Here is a 21,801-nt window from a genome sequence, read left to right on the forward strand (position 1 = left end):
GGAGCGCTAAGAGGGCACAGTGAGACACAAAGAACACTGCTGGCCATCCACTGCATCCTGGCCTATCTCCAGCTGTCTCGACTATGTCTTGCCACTGGGTCCAGATAGGCCGGGACGAGAGAGTGAGGCTGACGACCTGCGCAACTCTCCCTCACTTTAATCCAAGCCAAGCGCAAGTCATGACTTCAAACCCAACGCGCAACCTAAAGTCCTGTGGCGATGGGGGAGTGGCGAAGCAGCAGGTACGGATACACTGGAAGCTGTCGTCACAAACCTGCACACAGGCGGCCCAGGGCGTAGGGTCGCTCTCTACTGGACTGAAGCAGCAGTTGAGTTCGGCAGCCCCCGGGTGTCTGAGCAGCCCTCTTTAGGATCGCTCTGCTCACCTCCATGGAGGAAGGGGCTGGAAAAGGTGCCTCAAACATAGTCTGCTTCACTTCACCCTGGCCAGCTTACCGCGGCTGGTGGGGATCCCTCATAGCGGTCGACCTACAACATTGAAGAAGAAAGTGGTGGTGCTCAACCTTGGCACATGGAACGTGAGAACTCTGCGAGATAACATCAAGGCAGACAGACCAGAGAGAAGAACTGCACTGGTTGCAAAAGAGCTAGCTCGCTACAACATGGACATAGCAGCTCTCAGTGAAACCCGCCTAGCAGACAAGGGCCAGCTGACAGAACGTAGTGGTGGATACACGTTCTTCTGAAGCGGTTGCAGCAGCGCTGAATGACGAGAAGCAGGCGTGGGATTTGCCATCAATTCTAACCTCGCCCGTAAACTCACCAAGCACCCAGAGAGCATCAACGACCGCCTGATGACACTTCAGCTCCCACTTGCAAACAGGAAGAGTGCTACGCTCCCACCATGACCAACCCAGATGACATTAAAGACAAGTTCTATGAAGAACTCGATGCCCTCATCTCAGCAATCCCACAGTCAGAGAAGCTCATCGTTCTCAGGGACTTCAATGCCAGAGTAGGGACAGACTACCAAACCTGGGAAGGGATCATTGGAAGACACGGCACTGGCAAGTGTAACAACAACGGCCTTCTGCTCCTCAAGACGTGTGCCACACACGACCTTGTCATCACCAACACCCTGTTCCGCCTACCCACCCGTAAGAAGACGTCATGGATGCACCCACGCTCGAAGCACTGGCATCTGATTGACTACATCATCACCAGGAAGAGGGACAGGATGGATGTCGGAGTGACGAGAGCCATGTGTGGTGCCGACTGCTGGACTGACCACCGCCTCATTGTGTCGAGGTCCAGGCTTCGCATTCTGCCCATGAGAAGACCCCAAGGGCAGAAGACTGCAAAGAGGCTGAATGTCTCCAAGCTGAAAAGCAGCAGGGTTGCAGAAGAATTCGTCGATGACCTTGAAGGCAGACTGCCAGACACACCACAGGAAGACGGGACCAGCGTTGAGGAACAGTGGACGGCCTTCAGAGACGCTGTCTACACTACCGTTCTCGAACATCTCGGACCAGCAACCTAAAGAAACCAAGACTGGTTCGATGAGAATGATGAAGAAATACAGGCACTACTAACGGAGAAACATCAACATTACAGAGCGCATCAGAACGACCCCACGTCGCTAGCCAAGAAAGATGCCTTTACCAACGCAAGAAGAAAGGTGCAGAAAAAACTTGGCGAGATGCAGGACAGCTGGTTCAGCAAGAAGGCCGATGAAATCCAGGGCTATGCAGACAGCCACGACATAAAGCGCTTCTATGATGCGCTTAAGGCTGTATACGGACCCCAGTCCTCCGGCTCCTCACCCCTCCTCAATGCAGATGAGACGCAGCTGCTGACGGAGAAGAAGCAGATTCTGGATCGGTGGGCTGAGCACTTTAACAACGTCCTTAACCGCCCTGCCGACATCAACGACGAGGCCATTGCCCGCCTGCCCCAGGTAGAGATCAACAAGAACCTCGACACCCTCCCCACGGTAGATGAAGTCAGGAAGGCAGTGAAGCAACTCTCCTGTGGCAAAGCGCCAGGACCCGATGCAATCCCTGCTGAGGTATACAAAGCAGGAGGCCCTATCATGATGCAAAAGCTGACTGTACTCTTCCAGTCCATGTGGAAAAAGGGACAGGTCCTGCAGCAGCTGAAAGATGCCAGCATAGTCCACATCTACAAGAGGAAAGGCAACCGCCAGTCTTGCGACAACCACCGAGGCATCTCCCTCTTGTCCATTGCGGGGAAGATTCTGGCCCGTGTCCTGCTCAACTGCCTTCTCCAACATCTTGAGCAAGGTCTGCTCCCAGAAAGCCAGTGTGGCTTCCGTGCTGAACATGGGACTGCGGACATGATTTTTGCTGCACGCCAACTCCAGGAAAAATGCCAGGAGCAACACAGCGACCTCTTCGTGACCTTTGTCGATCTAACCAAGGCTTTCGATACGGTCAGCAGAGAAGGCTTGTGGAAGATCATGGAGAAGTTTGGCTGCCCCAGCAAGTTCATCACAATCGTCCGGCAGTTCCACGACAGTATAATGGTGAAAGTTCTGGATGACGGCGACGAGTCGGAGGCCTTCCCAGTGACAAATGGCGTCAAACAAGGCTGCGTTCTTGCCCCAACTCTGTTCAGTATGGTATTCTCTGCCATGCTGACAGATGCCTTCCGTAACTATGAAGAAGGAATCCACATCAGGTACAGGACTGACGGCAGGTTGTTCAACCTTAGGCGCCTGCAGGCAGTTACAAAGGTGCAGGAGACTGTCATCAGAGACTTGTTGTTTGCTGATGACTGCGCACTAAACGTCAGCACAGAGCAGGAGATGCAGCATGAAATGGACTGCTTCTCACAAGCCTGCGACAACTTCGGTCTCACTATCAGCACCAAAAAGACCGAAGTTATGTACCAGCCTGCCCCAGGAAAGCCATACCAGGAGCCGCACATCACGGTGAAGGGCCAAAACCTCCAGGCAGTCGACAACTTCACCTACCTGGGCAGTATACTCTCTCGCGCAGTGAACATAGACGCTGAGGTCAACAACAGGATTGCCAAAGCCAGCGCCGCCTTTGGGAGACTCCATGAGAACGTCTGGAAGTGGAGAGGACTCAGCCTTACCACCAAGCTGACAGTCTACTGTGCAGTGGTCCTTACCACCCTCCTTTACACCAGCGAGACCTGGACTGTCTACAGCAGACACGCCAAACAGCTCAACCACTTTCACCTGAGCTGTCTCCGCAGACTCCTCCACATCAGGTGGCAGGACAAAGTCCCCGACACGGAAATCCTGGAACGAGCTGGGCTCTGCAGCATCTACACCCTCCTGCTGAAAGCCCAAGCCAGGTGGGCTGGACATGTGGTCAGAATGCCAGACAGCCGATTGCCTGAGCAGCTGCTGTACGGAGAACTGTGTCAGGGCAAGTGCTCAGTCGGGGGGGGGGGGGCAGAAGAAACGTTACAAAGACTGCCTTAAAGCGTCCCTCAAAGGCCTGGGTGTCGACATCAACACGTGGGAGACGCTTGCCCTCGACTGTCCAGCTTGGTGCAGCAAGATCACCACAGGAGCCTGTGCAGCTGAAGTCAGGCGCATCATCGAGGCGTAACGAAAGCGTGCTGTGCGCAAGGCCCGAGCAGCATCCACTGCCACGACAGCACCCACCCACTTGTGTCCCACGTGTGGCGAGCCTTCAGGGCCCGGATTGGCCTCATCAGTCACCTCCGGACCCACAGCCACCAATCTCCCATTTGACTTTGAAGCCATGGTCATCTTCGACTACGAAGGACGAACAACAACAACAACATGATGTTGTGGGCATCACTGAATTACGGCTGAAAGAAGATTATACCTGGGGGCTTAATGTCCAAGGATACATTGTATTGAAAGGGCAAGCAGGAAGGCAGAGGGGGTGGGGTGGCTCTGTTGGTAAAAAAAAAGAAATTAAATCAAAGACCCTGATGGAAGTTGTATACAGACCCCCAAACGGTAGTAAGGATGTGGTCTACAAGTTACAATGGGAGATAGAAAATGCATGTCAAAAGGGCAATGTTACAGTAGTCATGAGGGATTTCAATATGCAGTTAGGTTGGAAAAATCAGGTTGGTGCTGGATTCCAGGAGGGGAAATTTCCAGAGTACCTACAAGATGGCTTTTTAGAGCAGCTCGAGGTTGAGCCCACTAGGGGATCAGCTATTCTGGATTGGGTGTTGTACAATGAACCAGAATTGATTGGAGACCTTAAGGTAAAAGCACTCTTAGGTGCAAGTAATATGATCAAATTCACCCTGAAATTTGAGAGGGAGAAGCTAAAGTCAGATGTTTCACTATTACAGTGGGGTAAAGGGAATTACAGAGGCATGAGAGAGGAGTAGGCCAGAATTGATTCAAAAAAAAACACTGGCAGGGATGATGGCAAAGCAGCAATGGCTGGAATTTCTGGAAGCGATTCAGAAGGCATAGGATATATACATCCCAAAGAGGAAGAATTATTCTAAAGGCAAGATGACACAACCGTGACTAACAAGAGCCAACATAAAAGCCAAAGAGAGGGCATAGAGCAAAATTTAGTGGGAAGTTAGAGGATTGGGAAGCTTTTAAAAACCAATAGAAGGCAACCAAAAAGTAATTAAGAAGATAAAGATGGAATACAAAAGTAAGCTAGCTAATAATATTAAAGAGAATATTGAACGTTTCTTCAGATACATAAAGAGTAAAAGAGAAGATATTTGTCCACTGGAAAATGATGCTGGAGAGGTCTGCTCCACCATTTCATCATGGCTGATCCAATTTTCCTCTCAGCCCCAATCTCCTGCCTTCTCCCCATATTCCTTCATGACCTGACCAATCAAGAATCTATCAACCTCTGCCTTAAATATACATAAAAACTTGGCCTCCACAGTGGCCTGTGGCAAAGAATTCCACGGATTCACCACTCTCGGGCTAAAGAAATTCCTCCTCAACTCTGATCTAAAAGGACGTCCCTCTATTCTGAGGCTGTGTCCTCTGATCTTAGACTGCCCCACCATAGGAAACATCCTTTCCGCATCCATTCTATCAAGGCCTTTCACCATTCGATAGGTTTCAATGAGGTCACCTCATTCTTCTGAATTCTAGTGAATACAGGCCCAGAGCCATCAGACACTCTTCATGTGACAAGCTGTTCAATCCTGGAATCATTCTCATGAATCTCCTTTTGAATGTTCCCCACTTGTGGGCTCTCCCAGCACATTCCAATACAAGCAACACATTTCACTCTATGTTTTGATATTTTAATATACATGGGACAAATCAAGCTAATCTAATATTTACCCACAGAAGCAACACAGCGAGTGCCTCCCTGTTAAGTCAGCAGGCAAACCAAAGCTGATACTTACTGGTCCATATGACCTTCTGATGGCCGTGTCCAGTTCTGAGTAGTATTTTTGAAGTGTTCATACAACGGAGTCACCTGCTGGACCATGTATTTCTGTGTGTAAATAAAGAAAGTATTAGTCAGAAAACATAGCCCAGCCTTCAAAGGGCAACTCCAACAACAGACACTCCAAATTAGATGAAACTGAAGTCTGTCACACTCCTGACCATTTCTCAGCAGCCACTGACCTCCCTGTTAACAATGCAGAGCCCCACCCAGGGGCTTCCAAAACAAGGGGCAAGTACCCCAAGGGTTCAATCCTCCTATGACAATGAGGAAGACATTAGTTCTCAGCCATGTGAATGAGCTGACATGAAAGTATCCATACTAAACATCGGACTTGTGCCCGAGAGACCAGAGGGAGAGATTGAAGGTATTTGTGAACATTTTACAGACATTTTAATCTCTCCCCCTCCCAGTGTAGAGTGCCCTCCAGCTTCAAATTATCCACCATTGTCCCTGTAGCTATAAAGACCAAGGTAACAAGTCTGAACGACTGGCATCCTGTCACTCATCTCAATAATAAGCAAATGCTTTGAGAGGCTGGTCAAGGATTATATCTGCAGCATGCTACCACCCACACTGGACCCCCTACAATTTGCCTGTCGACATAAGCGATCGACAGGTGACCGAATAGCCACTGCTCTACACACCGTCCTTACACATCTGGAGAAGAAGGATGCTTATGTGAGAATGCTGTTCTTGGATTACAGTTCAGCATTCAAAACCATAATTCCATCCAGGCTTGACAGGAATCTCAGAGACCTCAGCCTTCACCCTGCCTTGTGCAGCTGGATCCTGGACTTCCTGTCAGATCGCAACAGTGCCTCTTTCACCTCAGACGGTTGAGGAAGTTTGGTATGGGCCCCCAGATCCTAAAAGCTTTCTACAGAGCAGAAAGCATCGAGAGCATCCTGACTGGCTGCATTGCTGCCTGGTATGGGAACTGTACTTCCCTTAATCACTGGCCTCTGCAGAGAGTGGTGCAGACAGCCCAGGGCATCTATAGTTGTGAACTTCTCATGATTCAGGTCACTTACAAAGACAGGTGTGTAAAAAGGGCCCAAAGGATCATTGGGAACCCGAGTCACCCCAACCACAATCTATTCCAGCTGCTACCATCCGGGAAACAGTACCGCAGCATAAAAGCCAGGACCAAAAGGCTCCGGGACAGCTTCTTCCACCAGGCCATCAGACTGATTAACTCACACTGATTTGAGTGTATTTCTATGTTACATTGACTGTTCTATTTATTATGAATGATTATAAATTACCATGGCATTGCACATTTAGACGGAGACATAACAAAGATTTTTACTCCTCGTGTATGTGAAGGATGTAAGAAATAAAGGACACTGTATGAACCTTCCCCTCAGGAGTCCTTACCTGCATGTTCCCAAAGACATCGCTGCGGTCCAGCATGACCTTGAGGTAGGCCAGGTTGTCAAGGGCAGCCTCCCATGGGATGTACTCTCGCTCCTTCTGCAGGTACGTGGTTGTATTCAGCGCTAACGTGGTTCTGCGGTACCCAGCCCTGCGAATGACACAGAACACCCCTCAATGGACGTGGTTTCTGAACGTGGCCAGCATGACGCTGGTCATCCCCCAGCACAAGGAGTGCAGACTGTTTGGTCTGCGTCAGGAGCTCAAACAACATCCAGAGGCTGATACTTGGTTGGACCAACTCTCTGAGTTTCCCTAGCATTCAGAAACATCCAAGGAAGGCAGACGTGAGGCAAGAGGGATAATAAACCAGCCATGACGGAATGGCGGAGCAGACTCAATGGACCGAATGGCCTAATTCTGCTCCTTATGAAATGGGAATCTGCAGAGCCAACTGACAGATCCACCAAGGAGCCAGGCTTTGGAACAAACTTAGTCAAAGCAAATTTATTATCAAAGGTCTCCGTATTCTACCTTAAGATTCATTTTCTTACAAGCATTCACAGGGAAATAAAGAAAGACAATGGAATTTATGAAAACTATACATAATACATGCTGGTATTTATTTATTCCTGTACGTTTTATTCCATATTATCCTTTAATCTCTAAATTTTTTAAGATTTTTAGAGATTAATTTGGATTTATTAAGATTTTTGGAGAGTGGCCACTTTATTTGGAGAAGCAGGTACATGCTCGTGGTTTTCTGCTGAAGGGCTGGCCGGGCTGCAGCAGCAGAAAGCCACATGGGGTTCCACTCCTCAACACGCTCGTACCTAACAACGTGGCAAAGTGGAAGGTACAAGTGGTTTGTGACGCGGGTACCTGAGGTGGGCTTGACCCACTGAGCATCTGAGTGTGGACGGGCATGCCTGGAACTTGCGTGGCATGAGCATTGTCAGCCCAAGTCAGGGCGTGGCAGGAGCGCGGCAGTTAGCGTGACACTGTTACAGCTCGGGGCGGCAGACTTCAATCTGTACGTGCTCTGTACGGAGCCTGTACCTGTGACCGTGTGGGTTTCCTCCGGGTGCTCCGGTTTCCTCCACAGTCCAAAGATGGATCGGTGGGTAGGTTAATTGGTCATTGTAAATTGTCCTGTGATTAGGCTGGGATTAAAGTGGGGGGGGGTGCTGCGTGGTGTTCTACAGAATAAAAGTCCAGGTTGTGTGCGCCACTTACTGCAGCCCCCTGCACTGTCCGTGAAGTGTAATTATTTACAGAGGTGGGTGTTCCACTTTATCCTGCATTGTCACCGAGTCTCTGACCACACATTACCTGGCTTGCTCCAGTTAAATTCTGCTTGGTAAGCAGCCCCCAACCAGTAATGGAGGGTGACTCAGCAAAGGTCTCCAAGCTCACTTTCCTGGGCTCTTTACCACTCAGGTTCAGTAATTTGTAATTTCCATGTTTCATCTGCATTGTGGCCGTGCACTGAAACCTGTGATAGCACTCAGTATCACAATATCCCTTTGTAAAGGGTTTTCACCGACGTTATATGGAAAGTGCTCTATCATCATTGCTTGTGGGCTTTCCCACCATATCCCTGTGTGTGTTGGTCACTGACGAATTTCTCCTGCCTATGATCTACTGCTCTGCCGCAAAGTCTCTTCGAGGGTTGGTGAGCTTGAAGAAATGTAAATCTTCTCTTCGACGGGAGTGCAGTGCTCCCCCCCCCCCCCGTGATCTCTGCTGCCCTCTGACCGTTGGACCATGTGCTCACCCAGAGCTGATACCACAGCACGAGCCCTTCCTGGGGACTTCTCCCTTAACAGATTCCTCCCTCTCCACCCCTTCACCTTTCACCCCCATCCCCTTCCTTCATCTCGCCCCACCTTTTTATTCTGACATCTTCCCCCTTCCTTCCCAGCCCTGAAGAAGGCTCTCGGCCCGAAACATCAATTGTTTCTTCATCTCCACAGATGCTGCCTGACCGACTGAGTTCCTCCAGCATTTTGTGTGTGTTGCTTTGGATTTCCAGTGTCTGCAGAATCTCGTGTTTATCATATATTTCACTGTTTGCTTCAATGTACTCATGATAAATAAATCAGAAAGCAATCATTTGCAAGTTCCTTGTCATTTTTTGCCCATTTATGTAAACTCTATTGGTACTTTTCTCCAGTAAATTCCTGCAAGAAAATGAATCTCAGAAGTTTAAGGTAACATCTATGAACTTTTATCATAAATTTATCTTGAACTTTGACGGCATGCAGATTGCATGCGCCGGGGGTGGGGTGGGGAGATGATGTCTGTGTGCAGTGGGGGGGTCAGTCTGTGAGATGCAGTGTGCGGGGGGGGGCAGTCCGCATGCAAACCACTGCTGGGCACATTATATATTGGTTGGCGCTTCCAAGAAATGAATAGTGTGCTACTCCTTTGCCTGAGCTCAAATAGTGTCCACATCTGGAATCAGACATCATAGACCCTTCCTGCACAATCAGTACTTATTTCACAGAGTGCAGCCTCCGATCGTATCAGACTTTATCACTTTGTCTGACTATTCCCTGTGCTCTGATTTCACACACTCAACCTGTAACCAGCTTACCTTGCGAGATTGAAAGAGTCGGCAATTATTTGGGCTCTGTTTAATATCGGTAAAACCTAGAAAAGAGAACAAAAACAATTCTTTTGAAGGGTGCAGTGACTGCCCAGAGCTAGACTGTTCAGTTACAGTCTGAGTGGTTCCATCCAGTAGAGTAGTGAGAGGTGAACAGCAGTGGGCACAGAACTGACGACTGGCATTGTAGTGAGAGGTGGGCACGGCACTGACGACTGGCATTGTAGTGAGAGGTGGGCATGACACTGGCCACTGGCAGTGTAGTGGGAGGTGAACAGCAGTGGGCACGGCACTGACCACTGGCAGTGTAGTGAGAGGTGAAAAGCAGTGGATAGGGAACTGACCACTGGCAGTGTAGTGAGAGGTGGGCACTGACAAGGACAGCAGATAAGAACCTGCCTGGTTGGGAAACACTTTGAACTATACTGAATGGTAAGTCACACACCAATGCTGGTGAAAGTTGTCTACATCAATGTACTGTATGATAGAGCATAGAACAGCACAGGCTATTCAGCCCACAACTTTGTGCCGACCTTTTAACCTATTCCAAGATCAACCTCACCCTGCCCTCTCACATAACCCTCCCTTTTCTCTATCGTCCATGTGCCTCTCTGAGTCTCTTCAATGTCCCTAGTGTACCTGCGTCAACCACCCCCCCTCCCAGCAGGGGCGTTCCACACACCCACCACGCTTACCTCTGACCTCCGTGTGTACTTTCCTCTAATCACCTTAAAATTATGTCCCATTGTATTAGCCATTTCCCCCTTGGGAAAAAGTCTCTGGCTGTCCTCTCAATCTATGCCTCTTATCATCTTGTACATCTCCTGTCCAAAGTGAAAATCCCTAGCTCAGTCAACCTTTCTTCATAAGACATCTCTGTAATGCAGGCAGCATCCTGGTCAATCTCTGCGCCTTCTCTATAAAGAGATACTTTACTGATGTAACTGGCTCTGGCCTCATCTTCCTGCATCTGGATTCTCCTGGTGTCTCTGAGAGAGGAAGTGGTGTGCTAGCATAGTGGTTAGTGCAACCCTTTACCAGTTCAGCAAGCAGGGTTCAATTCCAAACTGTCGGTAAGGAGTTTGTACACGTGGTTTCCTCAGGGTGCTCTGGTTTCCTCCCACATTCCAAAGGTGTACCATTCATTTCCATATGGGTGTAACTGAGAAGTGTGGCTCGTTGGGCTGGCTGAGCTGGATACTGTGCTGCATTCGCAAACAAAAGCGTTCCTGTCATTCCGTCAGCCTTGCTTACTGTCTGAGGGCCCGCATAGAGGGGACTGCCCCACCAGCTCCCTAACCGTCACAGGTTCACTCACTGTGTGGTCGGTCCTCAATTGCTTGATAAGGTTGTCCCAGTTTCTGTCATCGTAGTTCACTCGGTAATATCCAACAACGTCAATGTTGGCCAGTACCCAGTCTTCCCCAGTGGATATCATCTCTGGCTTGGTGTCTGCATGGGGACAGAAGAGAAAAACTGGAACTTGAAAATGCTCCCATCTTCAAAAGGTGATGCCTCAAAAAGGCAGCGTCCATCAGCAAGGATTCCCATCACCCGGGACATGTCACACAGTCACGGGGAGAACATACAAACTGATTACACACTGTGGCGGATAACTAAGAATCTAATTTACAATTTTTATTATTCTCTATTGCAGTATAGGGCTGCTGCAAAGACAACATGCCGGTGATATTCAACCCAGTTCTGATTCTATCCGTTTACCAAGGTACAGTGAAAAGCTCGTACAGACCAGTTCATTATGACTGATTCGAGGTGGCATAATTTTAAAGCAATTGGTGGAAAATGTAGGGGGGGGGGATGTCAGAGGTAGGTGTTTTGTTTTTACACAGAAAGTGGTGAGTGCCAGGGGTGGTGCTAAGAGGCAGATACATTAGGGACATTTAAGAGACATTTAGATACAAAACATGGATGATAGAAAAATGGAGGGTTATGTGGGAGGGAAGGATGACATTGATCTCGGAGTAGATTAAAGGGTCAGCATGACAGTGTAGGCCAAAGGGTCTGCGCTGTTCTATTGCGGTAGAACAAGGTAAGACAATAACAATGCAGAATAAAGTGTAGCAGCTACACCGCCTGCAGTACAGGCAGACAAGGTCACAAGGCTCTGAGTTCGTGCCCAGCTTGTTGTGCTAGGGAAGCCTCTACAGTCTCATAACGGCGGGGAGAAGCTGTCCTCGAGCCTGGTGGTACGAGCTTTCAGGCTTTTGTATCTGCTGCCCAATTGGGGCGGGGGGAGAGAAGGGAGAATGTCTGGGGTGGGTGAGGTCTCGGTAAATCTGTGCAATGCTCTGCCACAGACTGTGGTGGAGGCCAAGTCCACACGTGTATTTAAGGTGGAAGTTGATAGTTTCCTGATCGGTCAGGACATCAAAGGATATGGCGAGAAGGTAGGTGTTTGGGGTTGAGTGGGATCCCAGTTCAGCCGTGATGGAATGGCGGAGCAGACTCGATGGGCTGAATGGCCTAATTCTGCCCCTATGTCTTATGGTCATTTGAGTATGCTGGCTGCTTTACTGAAGCACCAGAAACCGATTAAGGGCCGACACGGACTGGCCCTCTAGCAGACCAAAGCCCCACAGTACGTCAGAAGTCCAGAAATCAAAGCCCAATGGTCGAAGCCAGGAGACTGAAGACTGGAGGTGTAGAGACATGACGTGCGGTTGGAACTGTCAGTGTGTGGGAGAGAGGAACGAGACCTGTTTTGCTGCTGTTGTTTTGTTGCTTGGTGTGTTCTGCCAGGCATTGTGGACATGCTATGTTGGAGTGTAAGGCGACACGTGCGGGCAGCCCCCAGCATGCCCTCAGGTGTGGTGGTTGTTAACACAAACTACTCATTTCACTGTGCATGCGTAAATAAATCTGAATAAAACCTGAATCTCTACTTGAAACATCACCTCTGTTTCCTGTTTCACAGCTGCTGCCCAGCCTGCTGAGTTTCCCTGGCATGTTCTGACGGACTGGGCAAAGATTAGCAGTATCCTGGCAAAATACCATTCCCTAAATCTCAACAACCTAGTATCAGGTTATCGTCAGTCACACTGAGAGCAGATGTTCTCAGGCCTGGAATGACTCCACGTCCCAAATCAAAGCCTCGGCTTCTCCCACGTCCCACACATTTGAACTGTGACGGGGCACACAACCTGTCAGTCCTGACAGGAGAGGACGGTGGCATTTCACACATCAAGGGACCTGATCAAACAAAACCAAACCACAAGTGCCAAAGTCTAGCTGAACGCACTCAGTCTCTTTCCCCCAGAGCATCAAGAACCAGAAGGTAACACACATCAAAGTTGCTGGTGAACACAGCAGGCCAGGCAGCATCTCTAGGAAGAGGTGCAGTTGACGTTTCAGGCCGAGACCCTTCGTCAGGACGAAGATGCTGCCTGGCCTGCTGCGTTCACCTGCAACTTTGATGTGTGTTGCTTGAATTTACAGCATCTGCAGAATTCCTGTTGTTTAAGAACCAGAAGGTATAGGTTTAGGGTGAGAGGGCAGGGATCAAATAGGAGCCTGAGGGGCAACCTCTTCCCCCCAAGTGTAGTCAAGCTGCAGGAGAAGATGTGGTTGAGGCAGGTTCAGTAACAATGTCTGAAATTTAGAGTCTCGGCCCAAAATCTCAACTGTTTATTTATTTCTATAGATGCAGCCCGACCTGCTGAGTTCCTCCAGCATTTTGTGTGTGTTGCTCTGGATTTCCAGCGTCTGCAGAATCTCTGGTGTTTGTGATTAACAGGTGACTGGACAGGAAAGGCTCAGAGGGATGTGAGTGCATGGGATTAGTTTCGATAGGAATGTCATGGTTTGGTTTGGGATGAAGGACATGTCTCCCTGCTGAATCCCAGCACCACGTCATGAAGCCTGGCATGTGTGTCAGGCGGCTGCCCTCCTGGCAGGCAGTACAGGCCCCGCATCCCAGGCCCATGCCAGGAGGGAGAGGTGAAAGGCACACTGTCCAAGGGGATTACCTCATGAAGGGTCACAGCACAGGGGCAACAGCAGATTTCTGTAAGACCAGGCTTGGGGGAGCTCCCCACCAACAAAGAGGAGGTGTGACTGAGTGCCCCAATGCCCCAGTTGAGGGAAGGGGTGCAGGCAACGGAGGGGGGTGCGACAGAGGGTGGGCAGCAGAGGAGCCCGGGCAAGGTGGGGGTAAGCAACAGAGAGCAGGCCAGGTGACAGAGGAGGAGGTGGGCGATGGGGGGGGGGCGAACAGACATGCGGGGGAGGAGTTCAACCAGGTGACGGGGGAGGGGGTCGACCAGATGACAGGGGAGGGGGGGAGCGACCAGGTGATGGGGAGGGGGGTTCAACCAGGTGACGGGGGGAGGGGGGTCGACCAGGTGATGGGGAGGCGGGAGGGGGTCGACCAGGTGACGGAGGGGAGGAGTTGCAGTCTGATGGACAGCTGGTACGGATGGTGTGGACCAACTTTGTCCCTCTTGCATAGCTCAGCACCTCCTCTCTCGAGAGGGAGAAGCTCCTACTTGTTGAGTGCATACCTTCCTTCTTCATTAACCAGGTTAAGCTGCTCACTGAATTACTCTTCATCCACTGAATTGGCACATGCCATTCGTAACTGGAAGAGAAGAGGCAAGAGAGTCGGTCACTGATCAGGACACACTGGCGTTTGCCTGGGGAACTGAACCCTGATCACCAGCTTGGGATGTCCTCCACGTCTCGGTCACCAGAAACTGGGTCCACTCCAACCACATCGCATACATCCCAGACAGACGCATCGCAGACGCCCCAGACGGACGCGTCGCTGACAGATACATTGCAGTTGCCCAGACAGATGCGTCGCAGATGCCCCAGACGGACGCGTTGCAGTCGCCCAGACGGACTTGTCGCTGACAGATACATTGCAGTTGCCCCAGACGGACGCGTCGCAGAGCCCCTCCCTCTGCACAAACACCTTGAAGTGGCAGCTTGGATGTCTGGGTGAGGCCAGGTGAATGTTCCATGTCTTTGCCTCACTCGACCTGGTCCCGTCTTTCATGGCGCCAGAAACAGGAGTTCAATTCCTGCTAGTCTCTGTCAGGAGTTTGAATGTTCTCCCCATGACTGCGCATTTCCTCCGCGTGCCCCAGTTTCCTCCCACATTCCAAAGACGTACGGGTTAGGGTCAGTGAGTTGTGGGCATGCTATGTTGGCGCCGGAAGCATGGCAACACTTGTGCCCCCAGCACATCTTTGGACTGCGTTGACCATTGATGCATTTCACTAAAATGTTTTGGTGTTTCACTGTACATGTGCCAAATGAAGCTAATCTTAACAAAATGCTCATTATACACCCTGGGGAACGTGAAGTGGTGCAGTCTCATGGGGACAAAATGTTTACAGGAATTCTATATATCAAAGTCTAGAATGCTCTCTCCCATTTAACAGACTTACTTAAACTCTGACGGACGCGTCACCTTTGAATTAGGATCAAGAAGGAAATGTTGCTGTTTGATGACTCCATTAGCTGTATTGATGGTGACCACTGGGAAACCCATCTGCAGTGTCCATCGACTCATTATTTCATTGACCGTTGCTGGCAGCGTGACCTGCGTCTTCTCGGCAGCCTAGAACAGAAAGTTTCTCAGTTACAGGGAGGTGTACACGTGGCCCCAGACCACCATCGCTCTGGGTCCATGTACAGGAGAGGGACCATCCACTCCACACACAGCCAGGCAGATGTGTCTCTGGCACCGGGCTGTTGGCCCCAGATCCGTGAGGATGTGGTTACCCTTCTCTCACTATCTCAGAGCCACTCAGCACAGACCCAACTCACCCACGTGACCAAGGTCAGTCTTGTCCCTGTCTCTGGTCTCTCTGGTCACTTGCCGCTGTGATTATTTAGAGATACAAAGTGGAACAGGGCTTTCTGGCCCTTTGAGATGTGCTGCCAAGCAACCCACGATTTAACCACAGAACAATTTACAATCACCAACTAACCTACTAGCTGGTACGCCTTTGGACTGTGGGAAGAAACCAGAGCCCCCGGAGGAAACCCACATATTCCTTGGGGAGGATGTGCAGACTCCCTACAGAGGAGAGTAGAATTGAACTCTGAACCCTGAAGTCTGAGACAGAACTAGCCACAGGGCAGAGTTCAACTAAAAAAAGAACGGCTTGAAACTGTGTGAAGGGAACAGCCAGGATTGGAAAATGGACAAGCTGGAGACGTGATAAACGCCAGTTTGTCTGCCATGGGGACCGAGACCGGCGGAGGGGCCATAACCACAGTCACCTGATGCTCAGACGCAGACCGGGTGTTTACAGGGAGTCACATTTATCACTGAGAGTACAGACCTGCTGGAGTTCATCAAAGAGATCAGAGTACACAGTGTTGCCATAGGAAAATTTCCTGAGGTATTCCTGTGTGGAAAGAAAAATTGGACAAAGTCAGCAAACTGCAGCAGATTTCAAATCAGTTGCTTTGGTATACAGTCTGGACTCTCTACAGGTATATTCTATACGTGTTGTTTACACAAGGACTGGGCCTCTAGCTGCAGACTCGCCGCGGTGGGGGGAGGGTGCGGTGTTGGGCCCCGTGCACTTCACCATCCAGGCTGGAGTCAGTGCCGTGGGTTTGGGATTTCTTTACTGAGTGATTGTGATGCCATGTGTGCTTTGTGCTGTGTGTGAGTGTTGGTGCTGTGTTTTGCACCCTGGCTCCAGAGTAAGGCTGTCTCGTTTTGGCTGTGTTGATGGGAGTTCAGGTACGACTAAATGACGGATAAACCTGAAGAGAGTTGAACTGAAACTTGAAACTTACTTCCAGGCCAGAGCGAAAGACCTTCTCCGTGAGGAAGTTGGACAACATGCGGAGAACCGCTCCTCCCTGCAAATAAACCAATGCAGTTCTTCATCAGAATGTTAGTCACACAGAACACTGCACCAACTGCTCATAAGATATAGGAGCAGAATTAGGCCATTCGGCCCATCGTGTCTGCCCTGTCATTTTATCATGGCTGATCCATTTCTCTCTCAGCCCGCAGTCTCCTGCCTTCTTCCCATATCCCTTCATGTCCTGACCAATCAGGAATCTATCAACCTCTGCCTCAAATATACTCAATGACTTGGCTTCCACAGCTGCCTGTGGCAATCAATTCCACAGATTCACCACCTTCTGGCTAAAGAAATTCCTCCTCATCTCCATTCTAAATAGGCAGCCCACTATTCTGAGGCTGTGCCCTCTGGTCCTAGACTCCCCCACTATAGGAAACATCCTCTCCACATCCACTCTATCTGTGTCCCCGGTCCTGGACTCCCCCACTATAGGAAACATCCTCTCCACATCCACTCTATCTGTGTCCTCTGGTCCTAGACTCCCCCACTACAGGAAACATCCTCTCCACATCCACTCTATCTGTGTCCTCTGGTCCTAGACTCCCCCACTACAGGAAACATCCTCTCCACATCCACTCTATTTGTGCCCTCTGGTCCTAGACTCCCCCACTATAGGAAACATCCTCTCCACATCCACTCTATCTGTGCCCTCTGGTCCTAGACTCCCCCACCATAGGAAACATCCTCTCTACATCCACTCTACAAATTCCCCCTCCTGTAATCCAGCACCAACCTGACTTTCCCAATGTACCTGAATATTGAAATCCCCCACAACATTTGTAACATTGCTCTTTTCGCACGCATTTTCTATCCCCCATTGTAATTTGTAGACCACATCTTTACTACTATTTGAGAGATCTGCATACAACTCCCGTCCATGGGTTTTTACCCTTGCAATTCCTTCACCCTATCCACAATGATTCAACACCTTCTGACCCTATGTTGTCACTTGCTGAAGATTTGATTTCATCTTTTTCCCCCAACAGAGCAACGCCGCTCCCTCTGCCTTCCTGCCTGTCCTTTCGATACGAGGTGTAACTGCACGGGGGACACCCACCTTGCTGTAGGAAATGGCATCAAACAGTTCATTGATCTGGGCAGGCGTGTTAATCTCTTCCTCCTTAGATGAGAGAGGGTGGGACGATACCAGCGCATCAACAGCCATCACTCGGTAAACATCATTCAAAACCGTTAGTAACGTCTGTGAGCGAGAAAAGAGAGTGGCACGGTGAATGGAGTTACTGTTGAGGAGAGGAGACAACACACAGTGGAACCCAGCAGCTCAGGCAGAGGAACAAACAGTCGGCCTAGACTGGAAAGGAAGGGGGAAGACACAAGAATTAGGCGGGGTGGAGAAAGAGTACAAGCTGGAAGGTGACAGGAGAGACCAGGTGGGGAGGGAGGAAAGAAGGAAGAAGTTAGGAGGTGAGAGGTGCAGAAGGAATCTGACAGGAGAGGAGAGTGAACCATGGGAGAAAAGGAAGGAGGAGAGACACCAGAGGAGGTGAGGAGAAGGGAAGGAGTGAGAGGGCAATGAGAATACGGAATGGGGAGAGAAGGGGGAGGGGGAGAGATTGATGGAAGTTGGAGAAATCAAGTTCGTACCATCAGGTTGGAGGCTGCTGCAAACTGGGGGTGGTCTCATCACAGCAGGGGAGGAGACCATGGACTGAAATGTTGGAACGAGAATAGGAAATCAAATTAAACAGGTGGTCACTGCTAGATCTGGCCTTTTGTGACACAGTCAGGACCCTTTCTTTCCAGTCCTGAAGAGGGGTCTTGGCCCAAACAACTGTTTATTTATGCTGCCTGGCCTGCTGAGTTCCTTCAGCATTTTGTCTGTGTTGCTTTGGATTACCAGCATCTGCAGAATCTTTTGTGTTTAACGTTGAGGAAAGTGGTCTAAAGATCTCCACGCCCATCCCCACATGCCTGCAGTTCATTTCGTTTCCCTTCTTTGAGTAAAGGATGACATTTGCTCTTTTCCACCTGATGGGACCTTCACTGAGAAACCTTCCAGCGGGCGCTGTTGTGTTGGTGACATGGGCTGAGACATGGCAGCTTAAAGTTGGTGCAGGTATGGGTGAGCTGTGGCACGAATGAGGTTCCGACACACACCACAAACAGCTGGCACTGAGGGACTGTCAAGGAACAGAGGGACCTTGGTGTACAGCCAAAGATGGTTGAAGGTGGTAGCATGTGACCAGGGCTTTCCCGAAAGGCAAAGACACGAGGTTTTGGGGCGGCATGGTGGTTTTACAATGTACCAGCTGTAAGGTCAGGTTTCAAATTCTACCAGTCTGGAAGGATCTCATGTGCTGTTCGTATGACTGAGTGGGTTTCCCATTTCCGCCCACGTTCCACAGACACAGGTTGGGGTTACTGAGTTGGGGCATGCTATGCCAGCACCGGAAACATGCCAGCACTTGTGGGCTGCCCTGCACAATCCTCACTGATTTGATTTGACAAAAACGAAGCATTTGACTGGATGTTTCGATGTACGTGTGACAAATAAAATGGATCTCGTCTTTCTTAACAATCTTTCTTTAGGAGGGCATTATGGGATGGTGGCCTTCAATAGTCGCGCTGATGGATACAGAGGTAGGAAGGTCAATATAAAGCCGCAGTGAGGTCTCAGCTGAAGCCCTACGTGTCATTCCGGTCTCCATGTTGGTGATAACACTGGAGAGGATGAAGAGGAGATTTCCCAGGGAGTTGCCTGGGAAGAGCGTTTGCACACAAGGAGAGATTGCAGAGGTTAACAGGGAACATAATTACAAAGTGAAGGGTGCAGAGAGATCTTCCCTTCGTCACAGGCAGAGACTCAGACTCAGGGTGAGGGGTCACAGATGTGCAGGGGATCTAACTGGGGCGGGGGGGAACCATCTTCACCCAGAGAGCGGTTAGGGCCTGGAACTGCCAGAGACAGTGTTGGAGGCTGAGTTCCAATGAGGTGTCCTCTCCTCATTGCTACCGTCCCATCAGAGAGGAGGGACAGGAGCCCGAAGACCCCTCCTCATTGCTACCGTCCCATCAGAGAGGAGGGACAGGAGCCCGAAGACCCCTCCTCGTTGCTACCGTCCCATCAGAGAGGAGGGACAGGAGCCCGAAGACCCCTCCTCGTTGCTACCGTCCCATCAGAGAGGAGGGACAGGAGCCCGAAGACCCACACTCAGTTATTGAGTAACAGTTCCTTCCTTTGTGCCATTGGATTTCTACCCGTCCATGACCCCTTAAACATTCCCTCACTATTCCTCTTCTACAATATTTATGGACAATAAATGCCGGCTTAGGTGGCATCACCCACATCCCATAAATGAATAAATTAAAAAATATATTTATTTTGCACTATTCCTCTTTATTTATTTTTATTGTTGCTTGCATTAATTTGTAATATGTTACACCGTACTGCTGCCACAAAACAACATTTTACAACGTACAAGCCTGATTCGGGTGGATGAGTACAACTGGGAGCTGGGTGTGATATAATGGATGCTCACTGGTCAGCAGGGACGAAGTGGGCTGAATGGCCTGTTTCTATCCTCTGACTGTATAATCTGTTTTTGGTTCTACCTAGCCAGCCCACTGAAATCCCACAGCTTTCTTGTGCACCTTGTTTGATGGAAGATCAGACGGGACCAGGACAGTCTCCAGACATGCCACTAAAGGATCTGGGCTAGGTTTTTCTTTTCTTTCTTACTGTGTGCCAGATATGCTATTTGTGATATATGTAGCGTGCTGTGTGTCGTTGGTCGTCTGTTTTGCACCTTGCCCATGAGGAACACCGTTTCGTTTGGCTGCATTCATGGGTGGTTGAATGACAATTAAATCTGAACTTGAACTTTTAGCTTCACCCTGCCCCCTAAGCAGTGTCAGGAAAGCACCACCAGCCACAGTCAGAAAATCACCGCAGCAGCTGACCACCCCCCCCACCCCAGGTCAGAAAAGCACCAGTGACCCCCTCCCACCCAAACAGGGTCAGAAAAGCACCACACCAACTGACACCCCCCCCCCGGGACGTTGTGGCAATGGACCTCAGAGAGTGCCTCATTTGTAAGATAACAATACGTCAACCATTACTATTTCAGCCTGAACTTCAGTCATTGGACAAACCTCTAATTTTAAGGTGATAAGGAGGGATGTCAGAATTAGTTTTTTATTATGCTAACTCTGGGAGTGGCTGTGTGGAACGCCCCACCGGGGTGGTGGTAGAGGCAGATACATTAGGGACATCTAAGAGACTCCTAGATAGGCACATGGATGAGACAACAATGTGGGAGGGAAGACATCTTAGAGTAGGTTAAATGTACAGCACAGTATTATGGGCCGAAGGGCCTGTACTGGTCTATATTCTGTATACTAACGTTAGTTAATGGGGCAGGTTGGTGAGGACCTGGAGATTTCAATCTCTCTCGGGTTCAAAAGACTAACTTTATTTGTCACATGTATATCGAAGCATTGGTGTCTGGTCGAATCAGTGGGATGTGCTGGGACATTCCTCTCTGTAGACACTGACCGACCTACCAAGTTGCCCCGGCATTTTGCATGTGTTGACCAAACAACTTACCACATTCCACGACTGTTCGGCATGATCAGCTCCCAGATATTCAACGTACGAGGCAAAGCCTTCGTTCAGCCACAGGTCGTTCCACCATTTCAGAGTCACCAGATTTCCAAACCACTGAAACAAAGGTTAAAATCAGTGAGTAAGAATTAGCAGAGAGGTTCCGGAACAATCCGTACGCACCATCCCTCAGACCAGAAAGTGGAGTCATGATGGTGCTAAATTGTGCCTCGTTCGAGCTCATCTACAAAAACAGCTTTAATTTCTACTTCTGCTGTCTCTCCTCTTCCCTTTCAGGGTGGAGGGGGACCCCGACCTGGAGCTACACTCAGACTTTGGCTCTTCGCGGTGGTGGGGCCTGCTCCCGTGGGTGCACGGCCAGCTGCTTTTCCACATCCCAAGGGCACCTTCGGGGTCTGGGGGTTCCGCGGCCCGTGTACGGGCTGATTCTAAACCGGCACCACTGACTGGAGCGTCACGGGAGAGAACGGAACTCCGGGAGCTGTGAATCGGCCGTCGGAGGTTCTGTACTCGGTGAGTCGCGTGCTCTCTCTCATTGGTGGGTGAGAGATTGTCGCCAATTCTCAGGTATCAGGACTCATGGGGCGGGGGGCGAGAAAGCAGGTCAACAGCTTAACACCTTAAATCGGTGTTTTGTTATGTCCCCCCTCCCGCTGTGAAAAAGAGACCCCTCTTTTTCCCTCATCAGGGAGCGAGAGAGAGCCTGTGGCATGTTGGGTGAACGATTAGCCTTTGTTGTACTGCAGATCATGGTCTTCGGAGGGTTGACATATTGGTACCTGGTGAGCAAGCTCATGCGCGATGACCGTCACCACACGTTCCTTGTTGCCATTGGAAGACAGCAATGGGTCATACAGGAGAGCTGTCTCCCGGTACGTGACCAGGCCCCAGTTCTCCATCGCACCGGCGTTGAAATCAGGGAGAGCAATCTGATCTGTTGGAACATCAAACAGCGAACCAGGGTGTGAGGGTTAGGGTGAGCAACTCTCATTCCAC

General features: G+C 50.0%; 1 protein-coding gene and 1 long non-coding RNA gene across 2 annotated transcripts in view; one reads left to right on the plus strand and one right to left on the minus strand.

Moving 5' to 3' along the window:
- The window catches only part of LOC134355815 (uncharacterized), a 67,442-nt gene that overhangs the window by 15,385 nt on the left and 30,256 nt on the right, over window positions 1-21,801 (plus strand). The window contains exons 2-3 of the long non-coding RNA XR_010020208.1: window positions 11,024-11,092; window positions 21,082-21,318. This is a non-coding gene — a long non-coding RNA (uncharacterized LOC134355815). The remainder of the gene's footprint in view (window positions 1-11,023; window positions 11,093-21,081; window positions 21,319-21,801) is intronic.
- Window positions 1-21,801, minus strand: part of anpepb.1 (alanyl (membrane) aminopeptidase b, tandem duplicate 1) — a 68,804-nt gene that overhangs the window by 8,867 nt on the left and 38,136 nt on the right. The window contains exons 5-15 of the mRNA XM_063066262.1: window positions 21,585-21,739; window positions 20,788-20,901; window positions 17,278-17,421; window positions 16,147-16,212; window positions 15,681-15,746; window positions 14,778-14,950; window positions 13,887-13,963; window positions 10,685-10,818; window positions 9,355-9,410; window positions 6,759-6,906; window positions 5,335-5,426 (exon numbers count right to left, since the gene is read on the minus strand). Of these exons, the coding sequence (XP_062922332.1) occupies window positions 5,335-5,426; window positions 6,759-6,906; window positions 9,355-9,410; window positions 10,685-10,818; window positions 13,887-13,963; window positions 14,778-14,950; window positions 15,681-15,746; window positions 16,147-16,212; window positions 17,278-17,421; window positions 20,788-20,901; window positions 21,585-21,739 (1,225 nt within the window). The remainder of the gene's footprint in view (window positions 1-5,334; window positions 5,427-6,758; window positions 6,907-9,354; window positions 9,411-10,684; window positions 10,819-13,886; window positions 13,964-14,777; window positions 14,951-15,680; window positions 15,747-16,146; window positions 16,213-17,277; window positions 17,422-20,787; window positions 20,902-21,584; window positions 21,740-21,801) is intronic.

The sequence above is a fragment of the Mobula hypostoma genome, chromosome 13, assembly GCF_963921235.1.
Source record: "Mobula hypostoma chromosome 13, sMobHyp1.1, whole genome shotgun sequence".
NCBI classification, from domain to species: Eukaryota; Metazoa; Chordata; class Chondrichthyes; order Myliobatiformes; family Myliobatidae; genus Mobula; species Mobula hypostoma.